We start from the raw sequence: 17,157 nt of genomic DNA on the forward strand, positions 1-17,157 counted from the left end.
GACGCTTGGCCCCGCCCACTCCACACGCTGACGCTCCTAGCAACCCGCCAGCAGCTCGGTTTCCAAGGACTGTAACGTGCAACCGCCCGCCGCGGCCGAGCGCCCAGGGTCCTGCCGCGGGAATCCCGCTCCACGCCGCCCCCCAGGCCCGGACCCGGAGGTGCGAGCGGCCGGAGATGAGCAGCAGTGACTCCTCCCTTATGGTGAGTGGCCCGGCGCTGTCCGACCTCTCCCTCGTAGCTCCCCGCTCCTGACCCGGCGACCTCGTGCCCGGCTACTCTCCTGCCACCCTTCGCTGTCCTCAGCCACGTCGGGCGGTCCTGCTCTTTCTTCCCCACCTCTCCCTGGCAAGCGCGTCTTCTCCGCTGAGCCCCAAATTATTATCCCGGGTTCTTGAGCTACCCGATACCAACGCATCCCATATCCCCCATTACCTCTTCTTGTCATGATCCCTTCTTCAACCCAGCTCGCTCTACCTGTGCCTCCCACGCCAGTTGACGGCATCACCATTTAATCTCCTATCCTTAACTCATACCTCTTCCCTACACCCATCTTCTAAGCCTGTCTACAAGAAATGCCAGCTTCTCGATGTCTCCTGGGTTTTCTTTTCATCTTTTTATCTTCTTGCCCAGGACCAGCACCATCTCTCCCCCTGAGCGCCTGCAGCAGCCTCTCTCCCATCTGGTTTCTGTGCTCTGGCTGTCTTGAGCAGCTGTAGTCCCCTACTGCGACCAGGGCACACACCCCCACGTGCAGAAGCAGCCAGAATGGTTATGGCAAAAATGGACATCTGAAAACACCCCTCGCCTTAAAACCATTCTGCTTTCTGTTACCCTTAGGGTGGTGTCTGGGCTCTTTCATAGGGCCCACGAGGCTGTTTACAGGCCAACCACATCTGTTCCCAACCTAGCACCCACAAACCTTAGGGGAAGTGAAACTTAGCTTTAAAATCTCAGCCCCTTTGTCAAGTTGTAGTTTCCATAGGCCTAAGCTTCTTTAGCTGGGAAAGACACTGAGAGGACCATGCACAGGATAATGAATATGAAGCCTACAATAACTTGCAACTACAATTGATATAACTTTTCTTATTATTTGTCCTCATTTATTCCTCTTCTTCCCTTCCTAAGGCAAAACCTGGGTTGAATTCCCCATCGTAGTTGAACCAGAATCTGTTGTTAGTCCCCCAGACAAACTCCTCCAAACTCCTTCCTGGGAAAACTGCATGGAGCTGTCCCCAGGGCTGCTAGAGGACAGGATGGGGCCTGAATGTTTCCTCTTTATTTTCCCTTTGGAGAACTGAGGGGGAACAGTGGATAGGAAGGGAGCAGGTCTCACCCCATTTGGGAGAGAACCGAGACTGAGAAGGGACTGAGCTAACGCAGCTATGTCTTCCTTCATACAGGCTGGGATCATTTACTATAGCCAGGAAAAATACTTCCGCCATGTGCAGCAGGCTGCAGCCGTGGGCCTGGAAAAATTCAGCAATGACCCTGTGTTGCAGTTCTTTAAAGCCTATGGGGTCCTCAAAGAAGGTAAGGACTTGGCAGTGCTGGTCTTGTGACCCCAGGCACTAGCCCAGCTCTAACACGTTGGCTCCACCTGGATGCCTTCTTGTATCCTAGTTATGGTCCCATTAAAACAGTTTCACACTCAGTGGCTGGATTCCCACGGGAGCCTACAGAAGCCTAAGTAATCCATATCAAGTTGACTTTTGAGACCTCAGAGCACTCACTATCCCTGCTCCACACCTCGGGTTCCCTGCCTGTAAAATGAGTAGTTGGAGAGACAGCTGCATGATTCTTGAAGTAATTCCAGGCCTGGAAGCTGAGAACTGGTAATATAGGCAGAATAAGAGGAAGAGGTAGGTTTGGGGACAGGCGGGCATGGTACAGGTACCGGGAGAGGAGTGAGGCCCATGGAGGTGCAAATGGGCTGACATTCACAAGATGGTCCTGGGCTGAGGACTGGCCGAATGGCCCATGGCCAATGTCTGGGGACATGGAGGGATCAATGTAACGAGTGGCTCTTGAGCACTAGCTGGGTATGCCCTTCCTGAGGTCCTTCTTCAGAACTGACCCAGCTAATAATTGCAGCCTCACATGCATCCCCACAAGTACTCACAGGTACACCTTTCAGGTCCAAGATCTCCAGCTCCTAACAGTCTGGACTATGCTACTAGCAACTCTTTCAGGGAGCTCCAATCTTCAGGGAACTTGGGTCATTGGGGACCTTTCAGACCAGTTAGTCTTCTGATTCTGGGCGAAGCCAGATAGTGCTGAGCCGTTGGGTCAGCTACAGAGTATCATGTCCTGTAGTCCTGGAGCTTGAGAGTATAACTATGTGGACTGTCTTTGCAGAGCACATCCAGGATGCCATCAGTGACCTGGAAAGCATCAGGCATCACCCAGACGTGTCTCTGTGCTCCACCATGGCCCTCATGTATGCTCACAAAAGATGTGAAACCATCGGTGAGTGCCATGCTCAGCCAGGCCTGGCCCACCAGGGGAAAGAAAGCCCTGCCCCAGAGATACAGAGCCCCTCAAGGGCTGCCAAAGGAGGTGTGTGCCCTTGTGGTTGTGCAGATGCTGTTAACCAGTGAGAAGTGGCTGATGCTCCTCTCCCCCGGGAGGCCTGGAAGAGGACTCCATGCCTGGGCCTAACTGAGTGGAAGCAGGCAGAGACCGTAACAGTCGGAAGGGTCCACGCTCCAGATCCCAAGAGTTGGGGAAACACCCTTTTTCTTTGCCAAGATCTTGTCAGGAAAACCAAGCCAATATGTATAATTCTACTCCTAATCTCTACCACTTGAGTCAGGGAAAGTGTCCAAGAGAGACTACCCACTACTGTTTCCCCACTCATAGTAAGTTGTGGGCCTGAGGCTAAGGATTTGGGTTTGGTCTGCCTGCTCAGCACACTGCTGGACACAGAGAAGAGAAGAGAATCTGAGACAGCATACCTGAGCCCAGGCCAGGACAGCCCCTGCGGCATCTCAAGGGCAGGGACTGCTGGTTTCCAGCCTTGGGCTGAAACACAGCATGCTGCATATGTTGAGGGAGACCCACAGTGTCTGAGGAAGACCCAGAGGTAGTTCCCTGGGTCCTCCATGGCCCTTGCAGACCCAGGCAGACTTCCTCATCCTAACTCTCCCTCTTCCTTCACTCCTGGATTCACAGACCGAGAAGCAATTCAGGAGCTCGAGTGCAGCCTCAAGGATATACGCAAGGCAGCCAGTGGGACCGCCCTGTACTATGCCGGCCTCTTCCTCTGGCTCATGGGCCGCCATGACAAGGCCAAAGAGTACATTAACCACATGCTGAAGGTCTCTAGAGGCTTCAGAGAGGTACTGACCACACCATGGGGACAGCAGCCAAACACATCACAGCAGATGCCACCTTACTCCCACAAAGGGCCCTGAAGCTGGGAGAGAGCCACACCCAGCCACTGACAAAATGCCAGGTCTCACAGGGGCCCCAAGCATATTGTCACTGTGCTTAGCAGAGGACATTGGCATTTGTCCACAGAGTCTGATCTCTAGATAGATTTTCTACGGCTTCCACCATATTCTTAAGAAAAAGATTTTTGAGACCTGACTGCAGCCACAACCTCCTGGGCATGAGCGATCCTCCCACCTCAGCCTCCCAAGTAGCCGGGACCATAGGTGTGTGCCAGCACACCCAGCTAGTTTTTAAAGTTTTTATAGAGACTGGGTCTTGCCATGTTGCCCTGGCTGGTCCAGACTCACTGGTTCTTTTGAAAACCCAGATGAGCTGGCCACACTGGGCCGTTCCCGCCCTGTAGTGCTCGGCCAGAACTGAATGGCGGCTCGTGCAGTGCAGCTGCTGGACTGCTGCACTAATGTGGGAGTCAAAGCCTCAGTCTAGGCCATTCCTTCTCAGTAGGGTTGATATTAATTTTCAGGGGTGTAGATGTGGTCCCTGGAGAGGGGATGAAGAAAATCTTACTCTTTACGTACAAAACACAGATATACATACAGTACACAGTAGATAGATACGGTATATCTGAGTTGTTAACATTTCTCAGAGGGAGAGCGATTGATTAGAAAACAGTATCTAGGGGCCGGGCGCGGTGGCTTACGCCTGTAATCCCAACACTTTGGGAGGCCGAGGCGGGTGGATCACGAGGTCAAGAGATCGAGACCATCCTGGTCAACATGGTGAAACCCCGTCTCTACTAAAAATACAAAACATTAGCTGGGCATGGTGGCGCGTGCCTGTAATCCCAGCTACTCAGGAGGCTGAGGCAGGAGAATTGCCTGAACCCAGGAGGCGGAGATTGTGGTGAGCCGAGATTGCGCCATTGCACTCCAGCCTGGGTAACAAGAGTGAAACTCCGTCTCAAAAAAAAAAGAAAAGAAAACAGTAGCTAAAGAGACTCCTTAGGATAGATAATAGAAAAGAGCAATACTGATCTAGGCCATCAACAAGGGTGCTTTCAGGCAGGGTCTTCCAAGTCTGCTTCCCAGGCCTGGCCTCCCCCTCTGCCAGGAGAGACTGGGGGAAGGCTAATGAACTCAGTGAGGCCATGAGGCTCATGAACTCAGAATGGCTCCTGCGCACCCCTCAGAGGGCTTTCCTGGGCTTCCTGTGCAGGGCCAGGTCTTCTGCTGGCCTGAGAAGTGGAGAGATCAGGAGTGGCCCTGCCTAGGCCCCCATGTTCGCTCCCGACCCCAGTGTAAACAGGCAGTGACAGGACAGGTGAGTGTGCCTTAGTAAGGTCGTGGAGAGCTGTGAGGGTACAGGGAGGGAGGTCTCCTAAGCGAGGGCCTCCGAGGCTGAGTTGTAAGGAGTGGTAGCAGGGCATCAGGTGAAGGGGTTTGCTTGGGAGTGGGAGGGGTGCTGCAGGGCATTTCCAGATGAAGCAACAATGGGAGACCTGGCCGTGAGAGAGAGCCAGCTGGCCTGGGATCTGCACGTGGCTGTGCCTGGCAGGGCCTCAGGCTGCTGGGTGGCAAAGGGTGGGTCATGTGCAGCCTAGGTTGAGGCTCTGCAGGACCAAGGACTTTATCTTTCGTCTTGTTCTCATCCCAGGGCTATGTGCTCAGAGGCTGGGTGGACCTCACCTCAGACAAGCCCCACACTGCGAAGAAAGCCATCGAGTACCTGGAACAAGGAATTCAGGACACCAAAGATGTGCTGGGGCTGATGGGAAAGGTGAGCAGTGGGGAAGGGTGAGGTCCAAGTATTCCTGGCTGGCGCACTGGAGCCAGAGACCCACCAGGTACCCCCAGGCCAAACCCTCAGTCTCCAGATGTCTCATCTGGTAGATGAAGGAGCAGAGGTCCAGAGAGGTTGAGCAACCAACTCAGGGTAGCACAGCAGTCCAAGGCCCCCTCTACTTCTCAGATTTCTTCCTGCTTGATCCGAGTTTCTGTCTCATCTGCATGGGGGTCTTCTCAGTCACTTTCCCAAGCTCTGTCCTTCCTTGACCCTCTCAGGCTTTCTCCTGCCTCTTTGTTGGTTTCACTCAGTGCCCTTCTCCCTTCTTTTCTTTTGACCTTCCCGTTTCACTTTTGTCTACCTGTTAAATACATTTAGTGTGCTGTAAGAGAAGGGAGGTATATATTTTATGTGTTCCATATTTTCTGATCTTAAGTTCCTTTTTTCTCTTGTGACCCTCATTGACTTAATCCTTGAGAGAAAAAATATCCTCGTATTTTCTTCTGACTGTATATATTTTTATTACAAAAGAATATGTACTTATTTAGGAAAACAGAGATCTAAAAAACGTCACAAGCTGAGTTACAATGGCAGGCTTCGTCTTACCACCCCAAAACACATGGAAGCGTTTTAGCGCAGTGTCTTCTAGTCTTCTTCCTGTACTTGAGTCCAGGGTGCGCATTAGGTTGGTTTTCTGGGTGCCAGAAAGCAATGGAGATGATTGTGAGCCAGGTTATCACAGAGCACGAGGGCACCAGCACCTGTGGAAGGAGAAGGCGGGCTGTGAACAGTCACAGCAAAGGCCGCAGCCAACTCTGTGGAGAACTCTGGAGCCGGGATGCCCCTTCAGTGAGCTCCCCATCGTGCCTTGACACTGGAGGTGGGCTGCCCCAGGGGCGGGTGTGACCTGAGACAAAGCAGCTCCCTTCAACCGTGGGTGATTGCTGGAGGGAGACTCTATTGAGAGCCATCAGCCGCCAACTCTCCTGCTCCTGATGGTAGGGGGCTAAAATGTTTTGTATAATACTCAAAATGTCAGTTTGAACATGGATGTAGCCAGACTTCTATTGTATGGGCAGAATGTAATTTACCAACCCAGTCCCCTATCGTTTGGATATTGGGATTATTTCTGGTTATGCACTTAAGTGCTGCAGTGAACATGTTTATACATAAATCTTCATTATATCGAACAATCCACTTGTTTCTAATGGCAGATCTCTTAATGGGGTTACTGTAGGTCTAAGGGAAGCCAGCTTTTCAGAATCCAATTTCAGGTTTTAGAAGCATTGCCCCCGGCCCTCAGGGCCCCTGTATCATGACTCTCAGGAGAACCTGGTGGCTGGTGTTGGCCAGCAGAGGCCGTGATCCTAGCCCAACAGGCTTGAGAGATCAACAGCAAAAGAAACTCCACAGCCCTGCAGTAGAAGTAGTTGCCAGCAAACCCTGACTGACTCCGAATTGCTAAACTGGGCCTTGGCGAGCAATTTCGGTGATGAAATACAGAAAAGTGAATGGGAAATGAATGAGAAATTTATGGAACTGGAGGTGCCCAATGACCTCACCTCTCCCGTTCAGGGTGACCTCACATGGCCTTGTCCTATCCCAGGCCTGCTGAGTGTCCCAAGCTTGGGGCTTCGCCATCTCCCCAAAGGCCCTGCTCTTCCTGTCTGGGAACCCAAAACTGTTGTAAACCTTGATATGTCACTCCTTCTCCCAGGGACTTTGTGGGGCTGCTGGCCCAGCTGAGAGGGCCCACAGTGCCCATGTGTCAGGTTCTGTTTCTGTTTTCATGGAGACACTGAAACAACCCCTCCACACACACACACAAACTCCCTTCATGGGCACTGCGTTCATGGAGGCTCTTCCGTCTGGGTCCCGACAGGCTAGGTACTTCATGATGCAGCAGAACTACTCAGAGGCCCTGGAGGTGGTGAACCAGATCACCGTGACTTCAGGGAGCTTCCTGCCAGCCCTCATCCTGAAGATGCAGCTGTTCCTAGCTCGGCAGGACTGGGAGCAGACAGTAGAAATGGGACACAGGTGAGCTGCTGCGTCTTTCCAAGCCAAGGGCACTCACACGTATCTTACCATCTCATGGGATGGGAAGGCAGGAGAACAACACAGAAAGGTAAATATCGCCCATAGAGGAACTGGGAATTGTGCTATGGCCAAACCGGGAGGAAGAGGAGAGAGATGATGGGTGCAAGCAAATGAAATACTCATCATAATGTGAGGCTGGGAGCTGTGGCCTGTGATGGCTAAATCAAGCAACAGGGCTTATTGTTTAGAAGAGACAGGGAAGGACCCATCAAAAGAACTACAATTTCTATTTTATATTATGAAATCTATATGATATTTGTATTCTGATTTATTAATTTATGCCTTTTTTGTTTTTTTGAAAGTCTTGCTCTGTTGCCTAGGCTGGAGTGCAGTGGCATAATCATAGTTCACTGCAGCCTTGAACTCCTGGGCTCAAGTGATGCTCCCACCTCAGCCTCTCGAGAAGCTAGGACTACAGGCAAACACCACCATACCTGGCTATTTTTTAATTTTTCATAAGCTATTTTTTTAATGTTGTCCAAGCTTGTGTCGAACTCCTGGGCTCAAATAGTCTTCTTGCCTTGGCCTCCAAAAGTGCTGGGTTATGTGTGTGAGCCACCAGGTCCAGCCTAATTTCTGTTCTGAACTTGATTATTTCCTGCCAACTTCTTTCTTCCAAAGTGTTCTGCTGTTGTATTCTAAGTCTTTTTAAAATACTAGTTTTTATTTTTATTTTTAAATTTTTAATTTGTAGAGATGGGATCTCACTGTGTTGCCAGGCTGTCTTCAACTCCTGGCCTTAAGCAGTCCTCCCACCCGAGCATCCCGAAATGCTAGGATTACAGGTGTAAGCTACCATGGCTGGACTATTTTCTGACTCTTGAATTGGATGCCTGTCTCAACCATTTTCAATTTTACTTTAGAATATAGGCATTTAAGTCTGTGGGTATCCCTCGAGGTACCATTTTTGCAGAGTCCACACAGTTGGATATGTAATATTTTTCCATATTATTTGGCTCCAAGAATTTTCTAATATCTATTCTGATTCTTCTTTGGTCTTTAAGTTATTTTAAAATGTGCTGTGGTTTTTGTTAATTCTCAAATGTATGAAGTTTACAGTGCTTTTGGAAGTATCAGAAATGGCTAGAACTTTTTTTAATGCTGATTGTACCTAATCATGTTGGAATTTAGTATGTGAGTTACAGTAACCTGCTATTAAGCAGAAAGTCAGCCTATTCCCTGATAGGCTGAAAAATGGGAAGGAATCCTTCTATAAAGAAATGGAAGATTGAAAACTTCATCGTATGGTCAGAAGCTATAGCTTCAAGGTGGCACAAAATTAAAACCAAGGTTCCTTTTCCATCTTGCAGTGACAGACTGCCCCACCAAGTACCTTTCTAGCCACCTCTAGACCCTGGCACTGTGGTCATGTCTGGTTAATTGGGTTATGAATAAGTTTCTGTGACAAAGATACCCTCAGATACACAACTTAACATAAAAGGTTATTCCTCCTCCAGGTGAAGTTTGGGTGGTGGCTCAGGGCTAGGATGACGGATTAACTCTGGGGAGTCCCAGGCCCCTCTGTCTTATTGGTCCGCTATTGCTAAAATAATGCTTACATGGTCCACATTCCAGACAGTAGGCACGAGGAAAGGATGGAAAGGGAGGGCATGCCGGTAGGGCACAACTGGACAGCACACCCCTCACTTGCACGTCAGACCTTAGTCACGTGGCCACACTTAAGCTGCAAAAGGAGGCTGGGAAATGTAGTCTTTATTCTGAGCAGCTTGTGCCTGGCTAATTTGGGAGGTCTATTATTAAAAGAAGAGGGGACAATCAGAAGTCACCAACTCACCATCTCAGCCTTGCCTATCAATACTCTCAATTCTTGTGCCTCCTCTTCCTCCCTCAGAATCCTAGAAAAAGATGAAAGCAATATTGATGCCTGCCAAATTCTAGCTGTGCATGAGCTTGCAAGAGAAGGAAATATGACCACAGTAAGTTATTTGAAGACTCAGAAGGTGAGCCTTGAAACAGAGTCAAGGAGGAACCCCTCATAACCTGTGCCCCTGACCCAAAGCCTTTGTAGGGAGCCCCTGAATCTCAGCTCCCCTGCCCCACCTCTGTATCCGCTGCCAAGGAGGCCTGCTCTGGTCTGACTCTTTGTGTCATATAGTTTGGGAGTCAGGCAGCATTAGGCAGTGAGACGATGCTAGGCTCTGCCAGGTACGTGTGGAAGCCTAGGCAGGTGTCCCACTTAGATAGGCCTCAGCCTTCCTGTTTGTAAAGTGGACATAATTCCACACAGTGGTGTGGTTGTTAGGAGGACTACATGTGACAAGAAGTGGTAGAGTTGGGAACAGTACCTGGCACACTACTGTAATTCCACCAGTGCTAACTGAGTAGAAGTCATAGCAGTGTTTCCAAATCAGGCAATGCCGTTTTATTTAGGGGTAGTTGGAATTGCCCAGGCACTGGCTGGGTAATACCTGGCCCCAAGCATGCTCCTGAGTCTTGTAGTTTTCCAAAGAAACTGAAAATAGTCCTCAAATGCAGTCAGAAACACCTAGAATTCTTAGTGAAACCTCAGTGCCAGACAGGTTATCATTTTCAAAAAGAGGTTGTGCTTTTAGCCACAGCATTGCCTTTTAGATAAGTGAAATACATTGCCTCAATGGAGAGCATGGGAAACCAAGAGTCTCTAAGGAAGAGTCATGTGGGAAGGGGAAACTTCTGGTTCCTTCTGCACAGCTCTGAGGTTGTGGGTTTTGTGGGATGGGGTGAGGTAGAAGGGAGAGTCCGTATTTAGGAAGAACCCGCCAAAAGGGCCCCAGCCCTTTTCATCTCTGGGTAGGAATAAGAGAATAGGACTCTCCTCGGCAACCTGTGACCCCAATGCCCTAAGCAGGCCTTCCTGGGGCCTGAAGGTTAATCTCAGGGGCAGACTTAGCCTTTACCTAACTGGAATTTAGCGTCAGCCCCTCCTTCACTCCCACCTCAAACCTTGGCTGGCTACCCAGTTCTAATTTTGTTCATGCTTACTGAACACAGTGGACCCATAACCACCCTGGGTTTCGCTTTTGGCACTTCTCTGCATCCGGTAACTAAGAATTCCTTACTCCTATGTGGGGAGTGGGAAGGAACCTAAGCTTTGGAATCTGTCAGTGACCAATTGCTCAACATGTGTTGGACAGGGAAGTTTGGATAGTTACATTGACTTACATTTGACTCATGTCAAAATGGAGCAGAGGCTTCTGGGCCAGCATGGTTAGTTTGTGCTGGCCTGGCAGACTGCACGTGGGCACAGTGAGGGCTCCTGGCTCTGCCTGGGTGGGTCTGAGAGCACAAACTCAGGATCGGGGCCGCTCTGTGGGTTAGCCCTGCTCTGTAAGGAGCGGTCAGAAAAAAGAAAAGACAAACTCAGGAACAGAGGGGCAGTGCCAGCTCTAGCTGAATAGTGTTCCCAGGCGCTCCACCTCTGGGCCTTTGAAGTAATTCGGATACCTGGGCCACTCCAGTCCACTGAAATCTGAATTTCTGGGAGGATTGCGCCTGGGCATGGGTATTTTTTAAATCTCCGAGCTAATGCTACTGTGCAGCTAGGGTTGAGAACCACGCCTAAGTCTGACTTTGCACCTTGCATGTTGACATTCTCTGTTTTGTCCCCACAGGCTACCAATCATGTTCAAAATCTGATTAAGGCATTAGAGACGAGGGAGCCCCAAAATCCAAGCCTCCATCTTAAAAAAATTCTGGTGGTTAGCCGACTGGTAAGAAGGTTCTTTTCGGGTTCTGAAATGGTGCTTCTCCCTGCTTTCCTCAGAGGAGGCCTGTGCTCCCCCAGGAAGCTCCTTGAGTGCCTTGCCCCTCCCTTCTGGCTCAAACGTGTCCTTTCAGGGTAGTGGCTCATAGCCTACTTGCCTCTGGCTGATAACTGTGACATGTGAACTCTATGTCCTTAGCCTAGGTGCCCCTCAGAGATGCCATGAAGATCAGGGAGATGGGGTCTGACAGTGCTTTTAGAGTGGGCTGTGCCTTTTTTGGGAAAGTGGGTGATATCACAGCTGTTATGCAGCAGAGCCATGCCTAGCTCTGGCCTCCAGTGCCTGGGCACCCAGCTCCCATATTCTTTTCTGTGGAAGTGACCTGGGAATGGCCTGCCTAGACCTCTCAAACATCAAGAAAGGTCCAACGAGACCAGGTTGCCAACAAATCTGTGTCTCTTTCAGACCCTTCAGCCCCAAAGCAAGATTTACTAGAATTTGTTGCTGTAAGAATGAAGGCAGCTCTGGGACCTCAGGAACCAGAACTGTGGAGTTGCATACCACCAAGACACATCTCTCCCTCTGTGTGTCTGATTCTCTCTGCCTTGTTCTCCACACGTGGCAGGGAACATGGCTGATGGCAGCCTTTGTGACCACTTCTTAATACGGAACACAAATAAGTTCTTTCATTCAGCTTCAATTTTTGAAAAACCTCTTGGTGAATCCTTAGACCAATTACTGTGGCCAAGAGGGGCTAGGTCCCTCAGAGGACCCTGTGGCTAGAGGCAGGTTCCACAGATGTGGCCAGTGAGAGGTTCCTTGGGAGCCAGACAGCTCCACAGACCCAGCTGCCCAGACACAGAGTACCTCTTGGGCTCTCCTGAGCCTACCCAGGCGTGCCTGCCAAACTGTCCCCCATTTCCGACATGACCTTGCTCATCCAGGCTGAACTGACTGGTCTCCCCATTCCCATCTTCCTGTTCTTGCAGTGTGGAAGTCACCAGGTGATTCTAGGACTAGTGTGCAGTTTCATCGAGCGCACCTTCACGGTCGCCCCCTCCTATGCCCATGTGGCCACGGAACTGGGCTATCTCTTCATCCTGAAGAACCAAGTGAAAGAGGCCTTGCTGTGGTACTCAGAGGCCATGAAACTGGACAAGGACAGCATGGCTGCTTTGACAGGTGCATGCAGGCGGGGCAGGGCTCAGGACGGGTGTTGGGAGCCAAACCGGGTGGCTTCCATGGGTCCAGAAGAGACGTGCTGGAAAGCATTCTCTTTGGAGGGTACGTGCATTTGAGGGTACAATGTATGATGGAGCATCTTTCTGGGAATGCACAGTATAGATGTAAGAGGCACAGGAATCCTCAGAGGTGTGGTCAGAGTTACTCTGATCTCCAGCAGAGCTCCGATGTCTGTCCACACTCTGACTCCTCCAGAAGACAGACAGGCTGAACCTTATACTCAGCAGACCCTGCCTCTTCTCAGGCTGCCCAGGCCAGTGTTGGAGACAGCTCTGCTCACCACCAATCCCCACACGCAGAGCTTCTAGATTCGCCTCTGCAGGCCCTCCTCCAGGGCTCTGAGCTGTAAGACCACCAAAAAGAGTGGTTCTGAGAGTTACGTATTTCCTTGTCTGTCCAGGTACTTTTAAAAATCCTTTCTATAAATGTCAAATGAACTTTCTACAGCACCATTTTCATTTTACACATTTTTAAAGCCCTCTACTCCATGGTCTGTGGTGAATTCTGAAACAGCAGTGTTTGGTTTGGGTTGAGGAAGTTGTGTGGTCCAGTGCTCAAGGCAGGCCGGCTCTTGCCCTGGCTCTGAGTAGCTGTGTGTTTGGGGCCAAATCACTTCTCCTTTCTAAACTCCAGGCTCCTCACCTACATAGTTCAGTTGGCAGAGCAGTCAATCTTGACTTCTGGTTCGACATGTCAGGCTGACCTCAGACCCCAACTCCCATGAAAATAATGAAAGATATTTTTAAAGGGTAATGAGCCAGGCGTAGTGGCTCATGCCTGTAATCCTAGCACATTGGGAGGCCGAGGCAGGTAGATCATTTGAGGTCAGGAATTTGAGACCAGCCTGGCCAACATGGTGAAACCCCATCTCTACTAAACACACAAAAAAAATTAGTGAGGTGTGGTGGCGGGCACCTGTAATCCCAGCTAATTGGGAGGCTGAGGCAGAAGAATTGCTTGAACCCAGGAGACAGGTTGCAGTGAGCTGAGATGGCGCCACTGCGCTCCAGCCTGGGCCACAGAGTGACACTCCACCTCAAAAAAAAAAAAAAGGTGAGTCCATTGCAGCCCTAGAAACAAAAAAGTGCCTTCTGTGGACCAGAAGCTTTGAAGAATTTCTAGAAGATGCAAGGCAAATGATATCAAATACATGGGAATTCCACGCAGACCTAGAAACCCAGAAGCTAACATAGGCAGAGGTGGGTTAGCTAACGAATTTAGTGAAGAATTTACCAGCTTTCCCCAAAGAGTTCCAGGCAAAACCAAAACTGGAAAACAGGAGCTCAGGGTCACCAGAGGCTGAGTGTGAAAGCATGCCACAGGCAGTGAGAGCGATCACAGGAGGGTGACTGGAACCGTGCCCCGGCCAGAGCCTAGAATCCAGGAGGCGTGCATGGGTGTTGGGGCAGGAGGGAGAGGAGCAGAGCTCTGGATAATTTCCCACCATCACCAGCGACACAAAGGACAAAAGGACTTGGCTGCTCAGCACAGAAGCAAAATTCCCTTGAATGTTCCTCCGCCAGGTTGGGTCCTTCTCTACTTCCTCCTTCAAGGGGGAGAGCCCCAGTGGTTAGCCAGAGGAAAGTCCTCCGGTCAGGATGTCTGTCCCACTCTCCCAGCCCAAGCTGAGCCTACTCGTGTGTCCTGGAGTTACTATCTTATCTATCTATGCTGTCTGGCAAAGTCAGTGACCTTACGATGCGTGAAATTTGCCCAGCTGCTGACTCATCATTCCAGTCCCTTCTTTACAAATCTGCTAGCAGTCTAAAAGGTGAACTGAGTGGAACTGTAGAGCAGTAGCCTCTAAGGAGCAGAGTTAAGGCAAGTACAGAAAAGACTTTTCCTCCCAAAATTCCTTCAGTGTTTGGAGAGGCTATCGTGTCAATAAGTAAAGAACATGCTACTGTGAAAAAGGTACAGGAACAAAAAAGAGTTGCCAAAAGTCAAAAATGTCATTGTAAGAAATTTCATAGATGGGCCAGATAGTGGTGCGGATATAACTGAACACTGAGACAGTGATTAGGAAGACAGTCAAGGATAAGTGTACCAGAGTAGCCAAGAAATATTTCCAGAAGTAATAGCTTGCTTCAAACAGACAGAATTTGACCTCCCAACACCAAAACACTTCGCAACACCACAGCAACTAAGTCCCTTTGAGGCTGGTGCTGACTGGAATAAGATATAGATAAATGGAAAGTAACAGGCCTTATTTCAAACTGGTAGGTTGTTCAGTAACTCCTAGTTGGACACCCTGCTATCCATTATGAAAAAGAAAGATAAGCTCTCATCTTACACCACACTTAAAAATAAATTTCAGATAAATTAAGTATTAAACATAAAAATTACATGAAACACCCGGGCGCGGTGGCTCAAGCCTGTAATCCCAGCACTTTGGGAGGCCGAGATGGGTGGATCACGAGGTCAAGGGATCGAGACCATCCTGGTCAACATGGTAAAACCCCGTCTCTACTAAAAATACAAAAAACTTAGCTGGGCATGATGGCACGTGCCTGTAATCCTAGCTACTCAGGAGGCTGAGGCAGGAGAATTGCCTGAACCCAGGAGGCGGAGGTTGCGGTGAGCCGAGATCGCGCCATTGCACTCCAGCCTGGGTAACGAGTGAAACTCTGTCTCAAAAAAAAAAAAAAAAAAAAAAAAAAAAAAAAAAATTACATGAAACATTGGTTTCCCTGGAGATTGTAAACCTAACTCCAAACTTAGAAGCTGCAAAGTTTGGATTTGTGGCTCTACGTGGAAAAAAAAAAAAAACTGCAAAGGAAAATATTTTAACAATTTGACTATATACGTGCTAATTACTACATGACAAGATACAGTAAAAGTACAGGATAAATGGCAAACTAATAGAAAACACTTGCAACAAAGGATTAATAAAACAAAGAAAAAAAACCACCCCTGCCCAAACAAAACAAAACAAAACAAAACAAAAACCAGGCAGGCTCTGAACAGAAAATTCACAGTAGAAAGGAAGAGGCTACTGGAAATATGAACAGATGTTCATTCTGCCTAACAGTTAAACAGGTGTTGAATAATAACTAGTTAGTTTTCATGTTGCAGACTGGCAAACATTAAAGCATGTCTGAGGTTATGAAGAAAGGATATTTTACATTCTTGATAGTCATATAAGTTCAGGTATCTTTGAGGGCAAGTTGGCCTTATCCATCAGTATTTTAAATATGTGTGCCCTGTTACCCATCAGCTCTCCCTCAGAAATTTGAGCGTATGTAAATGTTCATCATGGTGTTGCAGTATTTAAATACCAAAAACAAAGTACATGTGAAATCAGATGTCCTTCAGTAGGACAATAAATTGTTACATCCACAGTGACATCTTATGTTGTCATCAAAGAGAATGGGGTAGGTTTGTGTGAAGAGATGGGAATATGACTATCATATACAAAGTTAAAAAAAAAAAAAAAGCAGATTATGGCTGGGCACAGTGGCTCTCGCCTGTAATCCTGGCACTTTGGGAGGCCGAGGCGAGTGGATCACCTGAGGTCAAACCCAAACCAGCCTGGCCAACACAGTGAAACTCCATCTCTACTAAAAATACAAAAATGAGCCGGCTGTGGTGGTGGGCGCCTGTAATGCCAGGGAGGCTGAGGCAGGAGAATTGGCTGAATTTGGGGGCAGAGGTCGCAGTGAGCCGAGATCGTGCCACTTCACTCCAGCCTGGGTGAAAAAGCGAAACTCCATCTCAAAAAAAAAGGCAGACTGTAAGATGGTATGTGTGAAATGTGATTCCCTTTGTGTATGTGTGTGTTTTTAAACCCACTGGTATGCTCACATGTGTACATGTAACTATATACATCTGAGGTGTCTGTACAGTAGTAACATGTAAGTACGTAGAAAAGTATTTGAAGGACTGTACCTCAGATAGTTCCTAGTGGTTATCTCTAGAGAGAGACATTGTTACAGCCAGAACATGAGCCTTAGGATTTGAATTCTTGACCATGAGCAGTGTTTCCTTTGTAAGTTTGTCGAGATGCTGGAAAAGATCCCCTGCCCTGAGACACTTTCCTTCCACTGTCTTACCCATGCTCCCTGACCCGATGGGCTGCGGGCTGGGCTTCCGAGCTCGCCGCTCACCCTTGTTTTGTCCCACTTGCAGGGATCATCTGGTGTCATATCCTAGAAGGCCACCTGGAAGAAGCTGAGCACCAGCTGGAATTCCTGAAGGAGGTGCAGCAGTCCCTTGGGAAGTCCAAGGTCAGAGCTCCCTGGGGGCTTGGGTTGCTCCAGGATGATGTCCCCTGCTGTCCTCCCACCCCCAGTTTCCGAAAGCAGCCAAGGTGGTCTGGACCTTCACTTTGCCCCTGCCTCCCAACCCTGCCCAGGCTGGCATTGTTGGTCCTCTCTTCCACAGGTGCTGGTTTTCCTACAAGCCCTCCTGACGTCCAAAAAGCACAAGGGAGAGCAAGAGGCCACAGCACTCCTGGAGGAGGCCGTGGAGCTTCACTTCTCCGGCATGCGAGGCCTCCCTCTTGGCTCTGAGTACCTTGAAAAGCTGGACCCCCACTTCCTGGTCTGCATTGCTAAGGAGTACTTGCTCTTCTGTCCCAAACAGGTTAGAGGGAGGCCTGTCTTCATGGCGGGGATCCGGAATACAGGTTTGGATGGTGCGCACCTGAAGGGCAGAGGCAAGGACCTTACTTGACCAGTCACAAGTAAAGATGGGGTGAGCCTTGGGCATCTGGGAAGCCCAGTGCTTTTCAGACTCAAGCATACAGCTCACAGGTCACCTGGAAGGTTGTTCCAGTGCAGATTCTGATTCTATAGGGGGGGTCTAAAATCCTGCATCTCGAACAAGCTCCCAACTGACACTGATGCTGCTGGTCCAGGACCACACTTGGAGGAACAGGGCACAGGCCCACGGCCCGCCTTTCTCCGAGACAAGAACTTGGCCTGCTTTTCCGC

At 49.4% G+C, this 17,157-nt stretch overlaps 1 protein-coding gene across 1 annotated transcript in view; it reads left to right on the forward strand.

Moving 5' to 3' along the window:
• The first annotated feature begins 6 nt into the window (after positions 1 to 6).
• Positions 7 to 17,157, forward strand: part of TTC21A (tetratricopeptide repeat domain 21A) — a 30,704-nt gene continuing 13,553 nt past the window's right edge. Inside the window, exons 1-11 of the mRNA XM_010341485.3 lie at positions 7 to 203; positions 1,403 to 1,532; positions 2,358 to 2,468; positions 3,174 to 3,340; positions 5,049 to 5,171; positions 7,060 to 7,217; positions 9,130 to 9,214; positions 10,889 to 10,987; positions 11,971 to 12,163; positions 16,352 to 16,449; positions 16,607 to 16,807. Coding sequence (XP_010339787.1) covers positions 177 to 203; positions 1,403 to 1,532; positions 2,358 to 2,468; positions 3,174 to 3,340; positions 5,049 to 5,171; positions 7,060 to 7,217; positions 9,130 to 9,214; positions 10,889 to 10,987; positions 11,971 to 12,163; positions 16,352 to 16,449; positions 16,607 to 16,807 — 1,392 coding nt within the window. The 5' untranslated portion in view covers positions 7 to 176. The remainder of the gene's footprint in view (positions 204 to 1,402; positions 1,533 to 2,357; positions 2,469 to 3,173; positions 3,341 to 5,048; positions 5,172 to 7,059; positions 7,218 to 9,129; positions 9,215 to 10,888; positions 10,988 to 11,970; positions 12,164 to 16,351; positions 16,450 to 16,606; positions 16,808 to 17,157) is intronic.

Source organism: Saimiri boliviensis, chromosome 9 (assembly GCF_048565385.1).
Source record: "Saimiri boliviensis isolate mSaiBol1 chromosome 9, mSaiBol1.pri, whole genome shotgun sequence".
In the NCBI taxonomy this organism is placed as follows: Eukaryota; Metazoa; Chordata; class Mammalia; order Primates; family Cebidae; genus Saimiri; species Saimiri boliviensis.